At 43.3% G+C, this 16,346-nt stretch overlaps 2 protein-coding genes across 3 annotated transcripts in view; one reads left to right on the top strand and one right to left on the bottom strand.

Moving 5' to 3' along the window:
• Positions 1-22, bottom strand: part of LOC139383246 (RNA binding motif protein 25a) — a 45,034-nt gene extending 45,012 nt beyond the window's left edge. Inside the window, exon 1 of one of the 2 annotated variants that reach the window (XM_071127694.1) lies at positions 1-22. This exon is cut by the window's left edge and continues 113 nt beyond it. The gene's annotated coding sequence lies outside the window, so the exon portion shown is untranslated. The other variant, XM_071127693.1, reaches the window with a different exon arrangement.
• Positions 23-1,309: 1,287 nt separating this feature from the next.
• LOC139383248 (arginase 2) lies at positions 1,310-15,822 on the top strand. The gene is made up of 8 exons (XM_071127695.1): positions 1,310-1,567; positions 1,675-1,747; positions 5,709-5,883; positions 6,397-6,556; positions 7,295-7,389; positions 14,187-14,291; positions 14,591-14,727; positions 15,066-15,822. Exons 1-8 carry the CDS (start codon positions 1,457-1,459, stop codon positions 15,251-15,253), a joined length of 1,044 nt encoding a protein of 347 aa, XP_070983796.1. The 5' UTR covers positions 1,310-1,456; the 3' UTR covers positions 15,254-15,822.
• Positions 15,823-16,346: the final 524 nt, after the last annotated feature.

Below are 16,346 nucleotides of genomic sequence, written 5' to 3'. Positions count from 1 at the left end.
AAAGAGAGATGTTTTTCGCAATGCATTATGGGATATGTTTTTTATTTTTAAAAGAGTGTTAATATTTTTTCAACGCTTGAGGTCGACAGAAATGCATATTACTGTACCAAAATAACCCTGTTTGTTATAGTAAATTATAGTAAACATACCAGTTTGTTTGTTTTTTGCTCAAAAACAGATAACACATCACAGAATAACAGACACAAACCACTGTATTTGTAACCCCCATGGATATACATTTTTGGCAATTGGTGTGTTACTTTCTGTTCAATTCTATTTTTCAATATAACATGTGTAAGCCAATGCCTGTACTAGCCTATGGGGGGCTACCGCACAGCATAAACTCTCCTTATCAAATGAACAGAGACACCGCCCAGCCATCACCATGGAGAGCGGCACAAGCACTGTTTAGTTTGTTTTTATGTTAACCTGGCTACTATGTTTATGTTATTTATTCATTTTCTGAACCACTCCAAAAATAAGTTTCCTTGAGGGAAAAAAAACAAGAGTTATTCTATTCTAATAATATAGTAATATTTCAAGAAGCCTAGGACCCTAGGCTATACCTATAGCCTACCAAACTATTTTTAAGGGAAGGCAGAATAGCCACTAGTAAGGCACGTCGTTATGGTCACTTACATATAAACATGGGGTGCAGGCTGACATCTGATAGGCTGTGTTTTGAACTATTATGGAAGGCAGACATCCAGGTTAAGCAACACATTTGTCAACCACGGTTTGCTGTCTATGTGGAATTTCGGGGCGGCAGGTAGCTTAGTGCGTTGGACTAGTAACCGCAAGGTCGAATCCCAGAGCTGACAAGGTAAAAATCAGTCGTTCTGGCCCTGAACAGGGCAGTTAACACACTGTTCCTAGGCTGTCATTGTAAATAATAATTTGTTCTTAACTGACTTGCCAATTTAAATAAAGGAACATTTTAAAAATGTCTGCCCCTTAGAAATTGCGGGCCAATGGGTGCATTATGGAAACACAAGACACGCCTTTGGAACAAACCCATCTATTGGATACATCTCATTGGCTAGTTCGAAGGCGTCGTTTACAGTATTGACGCACGTCTTCCTTCATGAGGTAACGGGATTTATGAATAAGGACACAGAATGAATGATTGTGTTTTCAGATTTAACGCGTGGCATTGGGCGAATTTGATTATGATATGGGGTTCAAATATTTTCAAACTCTACAAGGTATTTAGAGACAAATTTCAGTTGATCGTGCTCTTAATCCTGACCGCCATCCATCCCCTCATTAATATTAATGAAATCATAAGAGCATAAAACCATCCCCCCGACGTGCGCTCACATCAAAGCGTCACCATCGTCAGAGTGGGATCCTACAAGAAGAGCGTTTGAATCCACTTTTGAATCTCAGCCTTGGTCGTTAAACGGTTGTTGTAAATTATTTTGAAGTCAATTGATAAATTAAATACGATTTTAAAATGGCTTTAAGAGGGCCACTGCGTCGTCTTCTACGGACGCAACTCAACAATACCTGTCAGAGCAGAGCTCATTCTGTGGCTGTTTTAGGAGCACCGTTCTCAAAAGGACAGGTAAGGGAAAAGCTCATCCTATTAGAAACCATTCGTTTTAATATGGCTATTTGACTAGGTTATTTCTTTTACCAGAATTATTGAACTTTGCTGTTATTTTTCTTTAGAAAAGGAGAGGGGTGGAACATGGACCCAAAGCCATCAGGGATGCCGGTCTGATCGAGAGGCTTTCAAATCTGGGTAAGTGATGGAACATCTTATTAATGTGTTAAAAACAAACTGCTAGATGTACTGTTGAACTAAAATGATCTGGTAATACTTATTCTAACCCTAAAATAGGTTAATGATTCATGCAAGAGCTGCTTCCCTGAGTCATTCAGTTCTCGGAAGTAAAGCATTGGGCTATAGGCTGTGTGTTTCGTCAGTCTTTAACAAAAGTGTGTATTGTCTAATATTGTCAAACAACGAAATCAAACACAGGTATTGCTCAGACCTTGAATGCTGGCGATCAACACAGATTTATTTATTTTTTTTGTCTAAAAGGATAACGTTCTTGTAATTAAAATAACGGTTTTATTGGGTCACACGGGCGAGAAAAGATGGGCAAGTCTGCTGTCGTCACTGTACAGTCAGTTATGCAATCAACCGTTCCCGAGGCCGGCATGAACAGAGCTTTCTCCGGAAAACAAACTCTCTCCTCCCATTGCAGCCTTCCCTTTGTACACTTCTGCCTATCATAGTTGAATAGGGGGCCCTATCGCTGCCTTGAATGCTTGAAAGACGAAACGAACTTTTTTTTTTTTTTTGTGAGTAACTGCGAGACTGCTTCACACAGCCAGCTCCATGTGACACTAAACACCCAGACTGTGGGTTCCAATCCAGAGTAAACCACGGGCTTTTTTTTTAACGACCATTGACAAATCTGAGCAAGGAGGGGCACACATTTCGTCAGACAAAATGCTGCCACTTCTAAACCAATGGATTATGATCAAGTCATACATAACATATTATGTGGTCAGATCCTAGTTGTGATGAAGAGAAACCTATCAGTATAGGCTAGGCTAGGAATCCCCCATTGAACGGCTATTTATCAGCTAAACGGGCCATGTTAATGCGTCAGTTCAGCCCAGCCTCACGAAATAAGCCAGACAAAAACGCACGAAATTTGCTGAAATGCATTTTGTACATATATGCACGAATTGATTGTGAGACTGTGTTGGTCAGTTAGTTGGTTAGTCTAGAAACAGTGTCAATGTGGCAGACAACCCATCTGCCTGGCGAGAATGGGGACCGGTCTGAGCAAAGATACGCACTCTTTTCGTCAGGCAACTAGGTTACCCTTCTAAACCAGTAGATTATTATCAATTCATAAAAAATAAAAATAAAAAGAGGACTGGGATGTCCCAGAGTGGATATTTATCACACACAAACAATCTTATAATAAAGCTTTTCACTTCAAGTAGAGGTTCAGTTCTGGAATGTGCAAGTCATGTCCCTGTAATCTTAGCTCGGCTTGTGTCCCTGAGCACTCAGCTGGAGAGCGCTCGAGGCAGGACAACGGAGCTTCTTGTCAGTTTCTAGCCAGTTACGCAATTGACGGTTCCTGTGGCCGGCCGTCGGTGTAATACGAGAAGCTGATCTTTAGATGGCCGTTTTTTTCCCCTTTGTTGGATGTAGACGACTGACATACTTTTTGTAAAGACATCAAACCTCCATAGTCTTTAAGAAACCCGATCATTTTATGAAAATACTAGCCTAAAACCTTTGATCTAGCCTAGTTGTAGGTGTAGTGTTAGGCCTAGTCTGTTCTGGATGGGCCTCAATTGTAATTTGCAGCTCCCTGGGAACGAAACGTTCCATTTTACTCATCCTTGAGTATGGCCTATAGTCTAGTCCAAAGCTTTCTATAGACATCTCCTGCTGTGCCCAAGCATGTACATATGGTGCTATTTTAGTTGTCTCTAAAAGTGGACTTCAAACTACTAAAATAGGCAGTTTATTAAAAACAAAAGTATGGAAAGTTAATAGCCTTACTTCTGCTGATGCCATTTTAGCAACAGGGAGACTATAAATTGTATCCTCCTTATAGCTGAGATGATCAGACATTGTGCACTTGCCAAGAAGGGAAACTCTAGCCCTGTCAACTGCATTAAATATCACTGACATTGAGTCAAGTTCAAAAACATATTAGATTATGATTACATTAACAGAGAGGCACTGGGTTGAGCTATTCCTGTCTAAGATGGTAACACGGGGAGAGATCTTAGATCAGGGAGAGCAATTCCAGTCCCCAAGGGGACCTGATTGGTGTGACACTTTTGCCCCAGCCAACACACCTGACTCCAATAATCAAATATTCATGATCTTCAGTTTAGAATGCAACTAGTTTAATCAGCTGTGTTTTCTAAGAATGGGGTGTGTGTGGGGGGTGACACTACTCTGGCCCCTGAGGACTAGAGTTTTCCACCCCTGTCTTAGATGGTAACGGGGCACCACATTGGTCCCCTCCCGACCAGCAGAGTGCCGCGACACCGCTATCGAATGGAACATTGTCACCTACAAGTGGCGCCTCAAATTTCTTGTTTACTTCAACTCATAAGTCCGAGGTGCCAATACCAGTAGCGTCGGTGCAGCCCACCTTCTGGAGAAATTCCTCTGTTTACTCTGCCGTTGCCGTGGTATCAGAGGGTGATTTGGTCTTAGAGAAACCTGAGAGGTCACACATGGGAAATGGGACACATGGAAAGTAGTGCCCAGTCAGACAGACAGCGGTTCCAGCAAACGGCTTGAATGACTCCACCTCGTCAATCAGAGATGATAGGACAGGGGTGTGTGAGAAGAGCCAGGGTAAAGGGGATTGGACATCAGATATGATAGGAGAGGGGTGTGTGAGGAGAGCCAGGGTAAAGGGGATTGGACATCAGAGATGATAGGAGAGGGGTGTGTGAGAAGAGCCAGGGTAAAGGGGATTGGACATCAGAGATGATAGGAGAGGGGTGTGTGAGAAGAACATCAGAGATGATAGGAGAGGGGGTGTGAGAAGAAGGGGATTGGACATCAGAGATGATAGGAGAGGGGGGACATCAGAGATGATAGGAGAGAGAAGAGCCAGGGTAAAGGGGATTGGACATCAGAGATGATAGGAGAGGGGTGTGTGAGAAGAGCCAGGGTAAAGGGGATTGGACATCAGAGATGATAGGAGAGGGGTGTGTGAGAAGAGCCAGGGTAAAGGGGATTGGACATCAGAGATGATAGGAGAGGGGTGTGTGAGGAGAGCCAGGTTAGAGGGTTTGGACATCAGAGCCTGGAGAAAGTGTTGAACTAATGCCTCAAAGACATGCAGCCTACCTAACGCTTAATTCTGAGCTGACAAACTGGGGCACGAACTGGCCAAGGCCATTCATGAATCTGGGGCCACAGTACTTCTAGCTGTCAGGATCTGGGGCCACAGTACTTCTAGCTATCAGGATCTGGGGCCACAGTACTTCTAGACCCCTTTAGGATCCGGGGACACAGTACTTCTAGCTCTCAGGATCAGGATCTGGGGCCACAGTACTTCTAGCTCTCAGGATCTGGGGCCACAGTACTTCTAGCTCTCAGGATCCGGGGCCAGTGTACTTCTAGCTCTCAGGATCCGGGGCCACAGTACTTCTAGCTCTCAGGATCAGGATCTGGGGACACAGTACTTCTTGCTCTCAGGATCCGGGGCCACAGTACAGGATCTGGGGCCACAGTACTCTCAGGATCCGGGGCCAGTGTACTTCTAGCTCTCAGGATCCGGGGCCACAGTACTTCTAGCTCTCAGGATCAGGATCTGGGGACACAGTACTTCTTGCTCTCAGGATCCGGGGCCACAGTACTTCTAGCTCTCAGGATCTGGGGCCACAGTACTTCTAGCTCTCAGGATCCGGGGCCACAGTACTTCTAGCTCTCAGGATCCGGGGCCACAGTACTTCTAGCTCTCAGGATCAGGATCTGGGGACACAGTACTTCTTGCTCTCAGGATCCGGGGCCACAGTACTTCTAGCTCTCAGGATCTGGGGCCACAGTACTTCTAGCTCTCAGGATCCGGGGGCCACAATACTTCTAGCTGCACTAAGCCATCTGCTACATTACCATTCATGCTCCAATTCATCCATACCATTTGCTGTTGAATTAAGCCAGTGTGTAGTAAACCCATACCTTTTATATCCTTGTGCAGATTACCCAGTGCATGACTTTGGAGACCTGAGCTTCCAGTATCTGGAGAAGGACGAGCCCTACATGCACGTCCCCTTCCCTCGCACTGTGGGCAGAGCTAATAAACTGCTGTCAGGGGCCGTCAGCAACGCTGTGGGAGCCGGACACACTACCGTCATGCTGGGAGGAGACCACAGGTACATACCACAACAACGACCCTTTCATGTTCTCAACACGGTATTGTTATTTTAGCAACATTGACAGTGTTAGGAAATTAAGCATTAGGCAGGCTTAGGACCTTAGACATGGGGCGGCACACAATTGGCCCAGCGTCATACGGGTTAGGGGGAGGTTTGGCCGGGTTAGGGGAGGGTTTGGCCGGGTTAGGGGCGGCAGGTAGCCTAGTGGTTAGAGCGTTGGACTTGTAACCAAAAGGTTGAAAGGTCGAATCCCCGAACTGACGAGGTAAAAATCTGTCGTTCTGCCCCTGAACAAGGCAGTTAACCCACTGTTCCTAGGCCATCATTGTAAAATAGGAATTTGTTCTGAACTGACTTGCCTATTTAAATAAAGGTTGAATAAAAACATAGCGGCAACAGGTTTATCAGTGGGTTGTGTAACACAGTCAGCGTTGCCCTGGGGGGGGAACTGAATGTATTACAGGTAATTAAAATCTATTAATAATGGAGATTGGATTCTAACCCCCGCAGCCTGGCCATTGGTTCAGTGGAAGGCCACGCCCGGCAGTGTCCTGACCTGTGTCTGATCTGGGTCGACGCCCACGCTGACATAAACACGCCTCTCACCTCGCCCTCAGGGAACCTCCACGGACAGTCGGTTGCCTTTATGCTGAAAGAGCTGCAGAACAAGGTAAGATGACAGAGGAGTTGGGTAGACATGGCCTTGTGATATGCATTCTCACTATCCTGATCCCTAACGCCAGGCCATGCTTACGTCTCTGGTTGCCTGGGTAGCCACCGGAAGTCTGTGGGTTTCAAATGAAGGTGTCATGTCCAAGTGGTTCCCCCTCCCCCGTGGCCTCAGTGACCATAGAGTTGGCTATACAGCACTAGCAGATCTGGATACCAGGCTATATTCTCCCTACCGCCTCAGTGACCATAGAGTTGGCTATACAGCACTAGCAGATCTGGATACCAGGCTATATTCTCCACACCGCCTCAGTGACCATAGTTGGCTATAGAGCACTAACAGATCTGGATACCAGGCTATATTCTCACTACAGCCTCAGTGACCATAGAGTTGGCTATAGAACACTAACAGATCTGGATACCAGGCTATATTCTCACTACAGCCTCAGTGACCATAGAGTTGGCTATACAGCACTAGCAGATCTGGATACCAGGCTATATAATCACTACAGCCTCAGTGACCATAGTGACCACATGTGCAACCTGGCTATACAGCACTAACAGATCTGGATACCAGGCTATATTCTCCCTACAGCCTCCTTGACCATAGAGTTGGCTATACAGCACTAACAGATCTGGATACCAGGCTATGTTCTCACTACAGCCTTTTTCTGCTCTCCCTCTGATACTGACCTGTTATCTGTTGTTGTTGTTGTTGTTGTTGTTGTTGTGTCTGTAGATGCCAGAGCTGCCAGGGTTCAGCTGGATGAAGCCCTTCCTGTCAGCTAAGGACCTGGTCTACATTGGCCTGAGAGACGTCGACCCTGGAGAGTAGTAAGTACACTACTCTGTACACTACCAAGTACACTACTCTGTACACTACCAAGTACACTACTCTGTACACTACGATTTATAACACAGTTAAAACACATTACATTTGGCATTTTAGTCATTTTGTATATCATTGTGTGTATATAGACTTCTTTTTCTACTGTATTATTGACTGTATGTTTGTTTTACTCCATGTGTAACTCTGTGGTTGTTGTATGTGTCGAACTGCTTTGCTTTATCTTGGTCAGGGTCGCAATTGTAAATGAGAACTTGTTCTCAACTTGCCTACCTGGTTAAATAAAGGTGAAATAAATACATAGAAATGAGCAGACGCTCTTATCCAGAGCGACTTATAGTTGAACTTGGTGCATTCAACCACATACCACTGTCAACCACATACCACTGTCAACCACATACCACTGTCAACCACATACCACTGTCACACCACAGTATACTAAGGTTGGGCAGTATCTAGATGTTAATACCATCTCTGTGAGAATTCGTCGGCAAGTGGGTAACCGGCCTCTACCGTCCATCCTATTGTCCGACGTGCAATCACTGGAGAATAAACTGGATGAGCTCCGTTCAAGACTATTCTACCAACAGGACATTAAAAACGGTCATATCTTATGTTTCACCGAGTCGTGGCTGAACGACAACATGGATAATGTACAGTTAGCTGGGATCTGCATCGGCAGGACAGAACATGCACGTCCGGCAAGGGGTGCGGAGGGGTGATGGTGTGTGTCTATTGGTAAATCCAGCTGGTGTGGAGACATCTAATATGAAGTAAGTCTCGATGTATTGCTCGCCGGAGGTAGACTACCTCATGATAAGCTGTAGACCACACTATCTACCAAGAGAGTTCTCATCTATATTTTTGGTAGCCGTCTATTTACCACCACAGACCGATGCTGGCACTAAGACTGCACTCAACGAGCTGTATAGGGCCATAAGCAAACAAGAAAATGCTCATCCAGAAGCTGCACTCCTAGTGGCCAGAGACTTTAATGCAGGCAAACTTAAATCTGTTTTACCTCATTTACCTCATTTCTACCAGCATGTCACATGTGCAACCTGACAAAAAATACTCTAGAACACCTTTACTATACTGACATTTTCAACCTCTCCCTGACCCAGTCTGTAATACCTACATGTCTCAACCTGACCCAGTCTGTAATACCTACATGTCTCAACCTGACCCAGTCTGTAATACCTACATGTCTCAACCTCTCCCTGACCCAGTCTGTAATACCTACAGTCTGTAATACCTACATGTCTCAACCTGACCCAGTCTGTAATACCTACATGTCTCAACCTGACCCTCAACCTGACCCAGTCTGTAATACCTACATGTCTCAACCTGACCCAGTCTGTAATACCTACAGTCTCAACCTGACCCTTGTAATACCTACATGTCTCAACCTGACCCAGTCTGTAATACCTACATGTCTCAACCTGAGCCAGTCTGTAATACCTACATGTCTCAACCTGACCCAGTCTGTAATACCTACAGTGCCTTGCGAAAGTATTCGGCCCCCTTGAACTTTGCGACCTTTTGCCACATTTCAGGCTTCAAACATAAAGATATAAAACTGTATTTTTTTGTGAAGAATCAACAACAAGTGGGACACAATCATGAAGTGGAACGACATTTATTGGATATTTCAAACTTTTTTAACAAATCAAAAACTGAAAAATTGGGCGTGCAAAATTATTCAGCCCCCTTAAGTTAATACTTTGTAGCGCCACATTTTGCTGCGATTACAGCTGTAAGTCGCTTGGGGTATGTCTCTATCAGTTTTGCACATCGAGAGACTGACATTTTTTCCCATTCCTTCTTGCAAAACAGCTCGAGCTCAGTGAGGTTGGATGGAGAGCATTTGTGAACAGCAGTTTTCAGTTCTTTCCACAGATTCTCGATTGGATTCAGGTCTGGACTTTGACTTGGCCATTCTAACACCTGGATATGTTTATTTTTGAACCATTCCATTGTAGATTTTGCCTGTCCCTGCTGAAGAAAAGCAGGCCCAAACCATGATGCTGCCACCACCATGTTTGACAGTGGGTATGGTGTGTTCAGGGTGATGTGCTGTGTTGCTTTTACGCCAAACATAACGTTTTGCATTGTTGCCAAAAAGTTACATTTTGGTTTCATCTGACCAGAGCACCTTCTTCCACATGTTTGGTGTGTCTCCCAGGTGGCTTGTGGCAAACTTTAAACAACACTTTTTATGGATATCTTTAAGAAATGGCTTTCTTCTTGCCACTCTTCCATAAAGGCCAGATTTGTGCAACATACGACTGATTGTTGTCCTATGGACAGAGTCTCCCACCTCAGCTGTAGATCTCTGCAGTTCATTCAGAGTGATCATGGGCCTCTTGCCTGCATCTCTGATCAGTCTTCTCCTTGTATGAGCTGAAAGTTTAGAGGGACGGCCAGGTCTTGGTAGATTTGCAGTGGTCTAATACTCCTTCCATTTCAATATTATCGCTTGCACAGTGCTCCTTGGGATGTTTAAAGCTTGGGAAATCTTTTTGTATCCAAATCCGGCTTTAAACTTCTTCACAACAGTATCTCGGACCTGCCTGGCGTGTTCCTTGTTCTTCATGATGCTCTCTGCGCTTTTAACGGACCTCTGAGACTTTTACAGTGCAGGTGCATTTATACGGAGACTTGATTACACACAGGTGGATTGTATTTATCATCATTAGTCATTTAGGTCAACATTGGATCATTCAGAGATCCTCACTGAACTTCTGGAGAGAGTTTGCTGCACTGAAAGTAAAGGGGCTGAATAATTTTGCACGCCCAATTTTTCAGTTTTTGATTTGTTAAAAAAGTTTGAAATATCCAATAAATGTCGTTCCACTTCATGATTGTGTCCCACTTGTTGTTGATTCTTCACAAAAAAATACAGTTTTATATCTTTGTTTGAAGCCTGAAATGTGACAAAAGTTCGCAAAGTTCAAGGGGGCCGAATGCTTTCGCAAGGCACTGTACATGTCTCAACCTGTCCCTGACCCAGTCTGTAATACCTACATGTCTCAACCTCTCCCTGACCCAGTCTGTAATACCTACATGTTTCAAGCAGACCACCATAGTCCCTGTGCCCAAGAAAGCGAAGGTAACCTGCCTAAATGACTACCGACCTGAAGCACTCACGTCTGTAGCCGTGAAGTGCTTTGAAAGGCTGGTCATGGTCAATAAAATGCAAATTAATTACTTAGAAATCATACAATGTGATTTTCTGAATTTTTGTTTTAGATTCCGTCTCTCACAGTTCAAGTGTACCTATAATAAAAATTACAGACCTCTACATGATTTGTAAGTAGGAAAACCTGCAAAATCGGCAGTGTATCAAATACTTGTTCTCCCCACTGTACCTAGCTGTAACTAGCTAACAGCTAAATGTTTGTTTTTTTACTTTGTTATAATTCTAATTCTATTTGAGGCTCCACATGTTGTCATGGAAAATAATTAATGTTATTTCCAACAACCAATGAGCAAGTCCACTGTAAATCCAGCGTGTATTGAATGTTGAGATTGCCAAAAGCCAGTATCTTTGGCAAGGAGTGGAACTTCAGCGAGAGAGTCTGGTATTCAAACTAATCTCGATCCAAGGAAGGGGATTGAATGTCTCTGCTGTCACCATGAAGCTTGATCTTGACATATAGCCACTTCGCTAGCAAGTTAGCAAACCAAATACATAGCTGGATCTAATGTATTGGACACATCCTATATTTCTTATAGTTATACTTAACTTGTAACTAATAAGCAGTGGTGTACAGCTATTGTTTTGAGGTGAGAGAGCGCAAACAAAATGTGAATGACATCATAATTTCGGCAAAGTTTATACCGGCAGATGTAGCCTATTAAATAGCCTATCATTATAGAATATGACAGATGTAGTCTATCATTATAGAATATGACAGACGTAGCCTATTGAATAGCCTATCATTATAGAATATGACAGATGTAGTCTATCATTATAGAATATGACAGATGTAGTCTATCATTATAGAATATGACAGACGTAGCCTATTGAATAGCCTATCATTATAGAATATGACAGACGTAGTCTATCATTATAGAATATGACAGATGTAGTCTATCATTATAGAATATGACAGATGTAGTCTATCATTATAGAATATGACAGATGTAGTCTATCATTATAGAATATGACAGATGTAGTCTATCATTATAGAATATGACAGACGTAGCCTATTGAATAGCCTATCATTATAGAATATGACAGATGTAGTCTATCATTATAGAATATGACAGATGTAGTCTATCATTATAGAATATGACAGATGTAGTCTATCATTATAGAATATGACAGATGTAGTCTATCATTATAGAATATGACAGATGTAGTCTATCATTATAGAATATGACAGATGTAGTCTATCATTATAGAATATGACAGATGTAGTCTATCATTATAGAATATGACAGATGTAGTCTATCATTATAGAATATGACAGATGTAGTCTATCATTATAGAATATGACAGATGTAGTCTATCATTATAGAATATGACAGATGTAGTCTATCATTATAGAATATGACAGACGTAGTCTATCATTATAGAATATGACAGATGTAGTCTATCATTATAGAATATGACAGATGTAGTCTATCATTATAGAATATGACAGATAGTAGAATAGCCTATCATTATAGAATATGACAGACGTAGTCTATCATTATAGAATATGACAGATGTAGTCTATCATTATAGAATATGACAGATGTAGTCTATCATTATAGAATATGACAGATGTAGTCTATCATTATAGAATATGACAGATGTAGTCTATCATTATAGAATATGACAGATGTAGTCTATCATTATAGAATATGACAGATGTAGTCTATCATTATAGAATATGACAGATGTAGTCTATCATTATAGAATATGACAGATGTAGTCTATCATTATAGAATATGACAGATTTAGCCTATTGAATAGCCTATCATTATAGAATATGACAGATGTAGTCTATTGAATAGCCTATCATTATAGAATATGACAGACGTATTGAATATAGAATATGATTTAAAAGATGTGTCCTCCAATTGCAACGTGTGGCTATGCCCACACACAGGCTATTGTCTAAAGAGACCAGGTTAGGCATAGGCTACCTCCTTTCAAAATAGGCCATCATCACTGTCAATCGTGAAAACAATTACCCACAACTCAAAAGTGAAACCAGGCTACCTAAATATGATTCTCAATCAGGGACAACGATAAACAGCTGCCTCTGATTGAGAACCATACCAGGCCAAACACAGAAATCCCAAAACATAGAAAAAGGAACATAGATAACCCACCCAACTCACGCCCTGACCATACTAAAACAAAGACATAACAAAATGACTCCCCTGAAAAGTGGAGGCTGTTATAGCAGCAAAGGGGGGGGGGGGGGTCCAACTCCATAATAAAAGAACTAAGGTCAGAACGTGACAATTAGCCTTTCTTGTATTTAGTGTATATACAGTTATATTATGTAAAATATATGAATTAATAATTATGTGATCTTGCAAGACATTGATTCAGCTTTGATCTAACTTTACTAAAAGAGCACCGTTGTGAGAAGTGATACTCTTCTATTTATAATAATAATATTAATAATAATATTATGACTATTCGGCATAGGCAAACAGATCTTGATAAAAATGTAATTTTAAGTAAAAGAACTAAAATGCTATTTTTAAGTGAAAGTTGCTGATTGGACAGTGCCAGGATCTGGAGTGATGAATCACGCTTCACCGTCTGGCAGTCTGACGAATCTGGGTTTGGCGGATGCCTGGAGAACTGTACCTGCCTGAATGCATAGTGCCAACTGTAAAGTTTGGTGGAGGAGGAATAATGGTCTGGAGCTGTTTTTCATGGTTGAGGCCCCTTAGTTCCAGTGAAGGGAAATCTTAATGCTACAGCATACAATGGCATTCTAGACCATTCTGTGCTTCCAAATGTGTGGCACCAGTTCAGGGAAGGCCCTTTCCAGTTTCAGCATGACAATGATTCCTTGCACAAAGTGAGGTCAATACAGAAATGGTTTGTCGAGATCGGTGTGGAAGAACTGGACTGGCCTGCACAGAGCCCTGACCTCAACCCCATCTATTGGAAAGCCTTCCCAGAAGAGTGGAGCCTGTTATAGCTGAAAGGGGGGGGGGGGGGGGGTTACCAACTCCATGTTAATGCCCATGATTTTAGAATGAGATGTTCGACGAGCAGGTGTCCACATGTAGTGTCTCTGTGACCAACAGATGCATGTCTGTATTCCCAGTCATGTGAAATCCATAGATTAGGGCCAAATTAATTCATTTAAATTGACTGATTTCCTTATGAACTGTTGCATGTTGCGTTTATATTTTTGTTCAGTACAAATGCCTTACTAACTCTAAATTGGCCCAATTTACATTTCCAGTTTCCCACCCTGACATACCAAGCTAGAACGGGCCCTGTGTCTCAAGCTAGAACGGGCCCTGTGTGCGCAGAGAGGGGGGAGAGAGAGGAGAGAGAGGTCTGTGGAGTTTTATGAGCATCCTCAAGGCAGACACAGTGAATTATTTTTTTCCTTCTGATTGGCCAAAGTGGTCAAGATTCTGACGGGCCTCCGCAGTACACACAGGTAGCCTGATAGTTGTTGATCTGGATAAGAGTGTCTGCTAAATGACCTAAATGTGAATTGAAAAATGCAACTGTCCACATAATTCCACCTGTTTTTAAAATACACTTCCAGACACCCTCCTCGTGACATTCTACTCTCCTTTCTCCTCACAGCGACACCCTGAAGGACTTGGGTGTCCAGTACTTCACAATGAGAGACATCGACAGGCTCGGCATCCAGAGAGTCATGGAAGTCTCTTTCGACCACCTCTTGTCAAGGTCATTGAATTACTGTTAAAAGATTAAGGAGTGATGTTATAAACTAACTAAGCAGCTTACTGTATGACTGACTTTGAGCCTTTCGTTGCGTCAATTACATTAGGCCCCATAGATGTGTTCAGGCGACTGTTTGGAGTGTGTTCAGGCGACTGTTTGGAGTGTGTTCAGGCGACTGGTTGGAGTGTGTTCAGGCGACTGTTTGGAGTGTGTTCCGGCGACAGATGAATTTGAGTTGAAAGTTGATTGATTCACTGAACTGTATTCTGAACACTTTATTGTCTTCTTCTCTTGTCCAACAGGAAGCAGCGGCCGATCCATCTGAGTTTTGACATTGATGCGATGGACCCGTCTTTGGCCCCGGCCACAGGAACACCAGTAAACGGAGGACTGACCTACAGAGAAGGAATCTGGATCACAGAGGAGATCCACAACACAGGTATGTTAGGGCTATAATGATCCACAACACAGGCACGCTATAATGATCCACAACACAGGCACGCTATAATGCTACATTTATAAGAAATTATGGGGGAAGGTCTGTCATTAAACTTAAACTTTTCCTCCAAGCTATGCAAGACTCTTGGTAGGATGAGAATAGTTATTGCATTGCATGAGTGGTTTATATAGTTATGCTGTTGGTACGATAAGAACAGTCTTCTATGAAGTAACATTTCAATATGTAACATTCTTTGAAGTAAATTTTCTGTCTGCAACATTCTACAAAAAAAAAAAAAGGGAACTGAAACTAATAGATTGTGTTGGTCTAATCTCCAGGGTTGTTGTCGGTGATGGACCTTGTTGAGGTCAACCCAGCCCTGGGGGCGAGTCGTGAGGCGGTGGCGAGCACCGCTTCCATGGCAGTGGACGTCATCGCATCATCCCTGGGCCAGACCCGCGAGGGAGGTCCCATCACCCAGGAGTCGCAAACACTCAAAGACGACACGGAACAGCTTCGACTCTAGAACCACATTCTAGAACCACATTCTAGAACTCAAAAGACTCAACATATAACCACTTGGCATTCCTGAATTAAAAAAAAATAAAAATACTTTACATACAGAACAGATGCACTGAAACTGTAGTTGAATTGTTTCAAAGCATTTAGTTGCATCTTCTGTGTGTGTGTATATATATATATATATATATATAGTACTGTATGGCAACCTGTTCAACAGTCAGTCAAACAATCATGACTGAATTTAGAAAGCCTTGTTCAAGCATTACATCGCTAATTTACTAAGAAAAGCTTTAGCCTGGGCCCAGATCTGTGTTTTCATGTCAACTGTTTGCCATGACAAGACTGGCAAAATAGTAGTACAAATAGACTGGTAACCCAGGCTATTAAAAGCCCACATCTCACATGTAAACTGTAATTGATGTGATCGACAGCTGGTCGCTCTGGCCTTGACAGGACAGTCTCCCTAGCGCCACTATTTAAATGTTGACTGTATTCGATGTGATCGGTGGTATGCGCCACAGGCGGTGATCGGTGGTATGCGCCACAGGCGATGATCGGTGGTATGCGCCACAGGCGATGATCGGTGGTATGCGCCACAGGCGGTGATCGGTGGTATGCCCCACAGGCGGTGATCGGTGGTATGCCCCACAGGCGGTGATCGGTGGTATGCCCCACAGGCGGTGATCGGTGGTATGCCCCACAGGCGGTGATCGGTGGTATGCCCCACAGGCGGTGATCGGTGGTATGCCCCACAGGCGGTGATCGGTGGTATGCCCCACAGGCGGTGATCGGTGGTATGCCCCACAGGCGGTGATCGGTGGTATGCCCCACAGGCGGTGATCGGTGGTATGCCCCACAGGCGGTGATCGGTGGTATGCCCCACAGGCGGTGATCGGTGGTATGCCCCACAGGCGGTGATCGGTGGTATGCCCCACAGGCGGTGATCGGTGGTATGCCCCACAGGCGGTGATCGGTGGTATGCCCCACAGGCGGTGATCGGTGGTATGCCCCACAGGCGAACACTAAAACTCAGTATTGCTCATGACTGGATCCTGAAGCTCTGAAATATAACAGGGTTGTAACGAAATAAAATGATA

Source organism: Oncorhynchus clarkii, chromosome 25 (genome assembly GCF_045791955.1).
Source record: "Oncorhynchus clarkii lewisi isolate Uvic-CL-2024 chromosome 25, UVic_Ocla_1.0, whole genome shotgun sequence".
Taxonomy (NCBI): Eukaryota; Metazoa; Chordata; class Actinopteri; order Salmoniformes; family Salmonidae; genus Oncorhynchus; species Oncorhynchus clarkii.
Note: the sequence above shows the minus strand (reverse complement) of the source record. Positions and strands in the feature narration are given on the sequence as shown.

Bases quoted from the DNA above. Each gene is read 5' to 3' on its own strand.
- LOC139383248 (XM_071127695.1), top strand. From the start codon at position 1,457: ATGGCTTTAAGAGGGCCACTGCGTCGTCTTCTACGGACGCAACTCAAC. The intron at 1,748-5,708 runs GTAAGTGATGGA...ATCCTTGTGCAG, and splicing joins CGAGAGGCTTTCAAATCTGG to ATTACCCAGTGCATGACTTT. The intron at 5,884-6,396 runs GTACATACCACA...TAACCCCCGCAG, and splicing joins ATGCTGGGAGGAGACCACAG to CCTGGCCATTGGTTCAGTGG.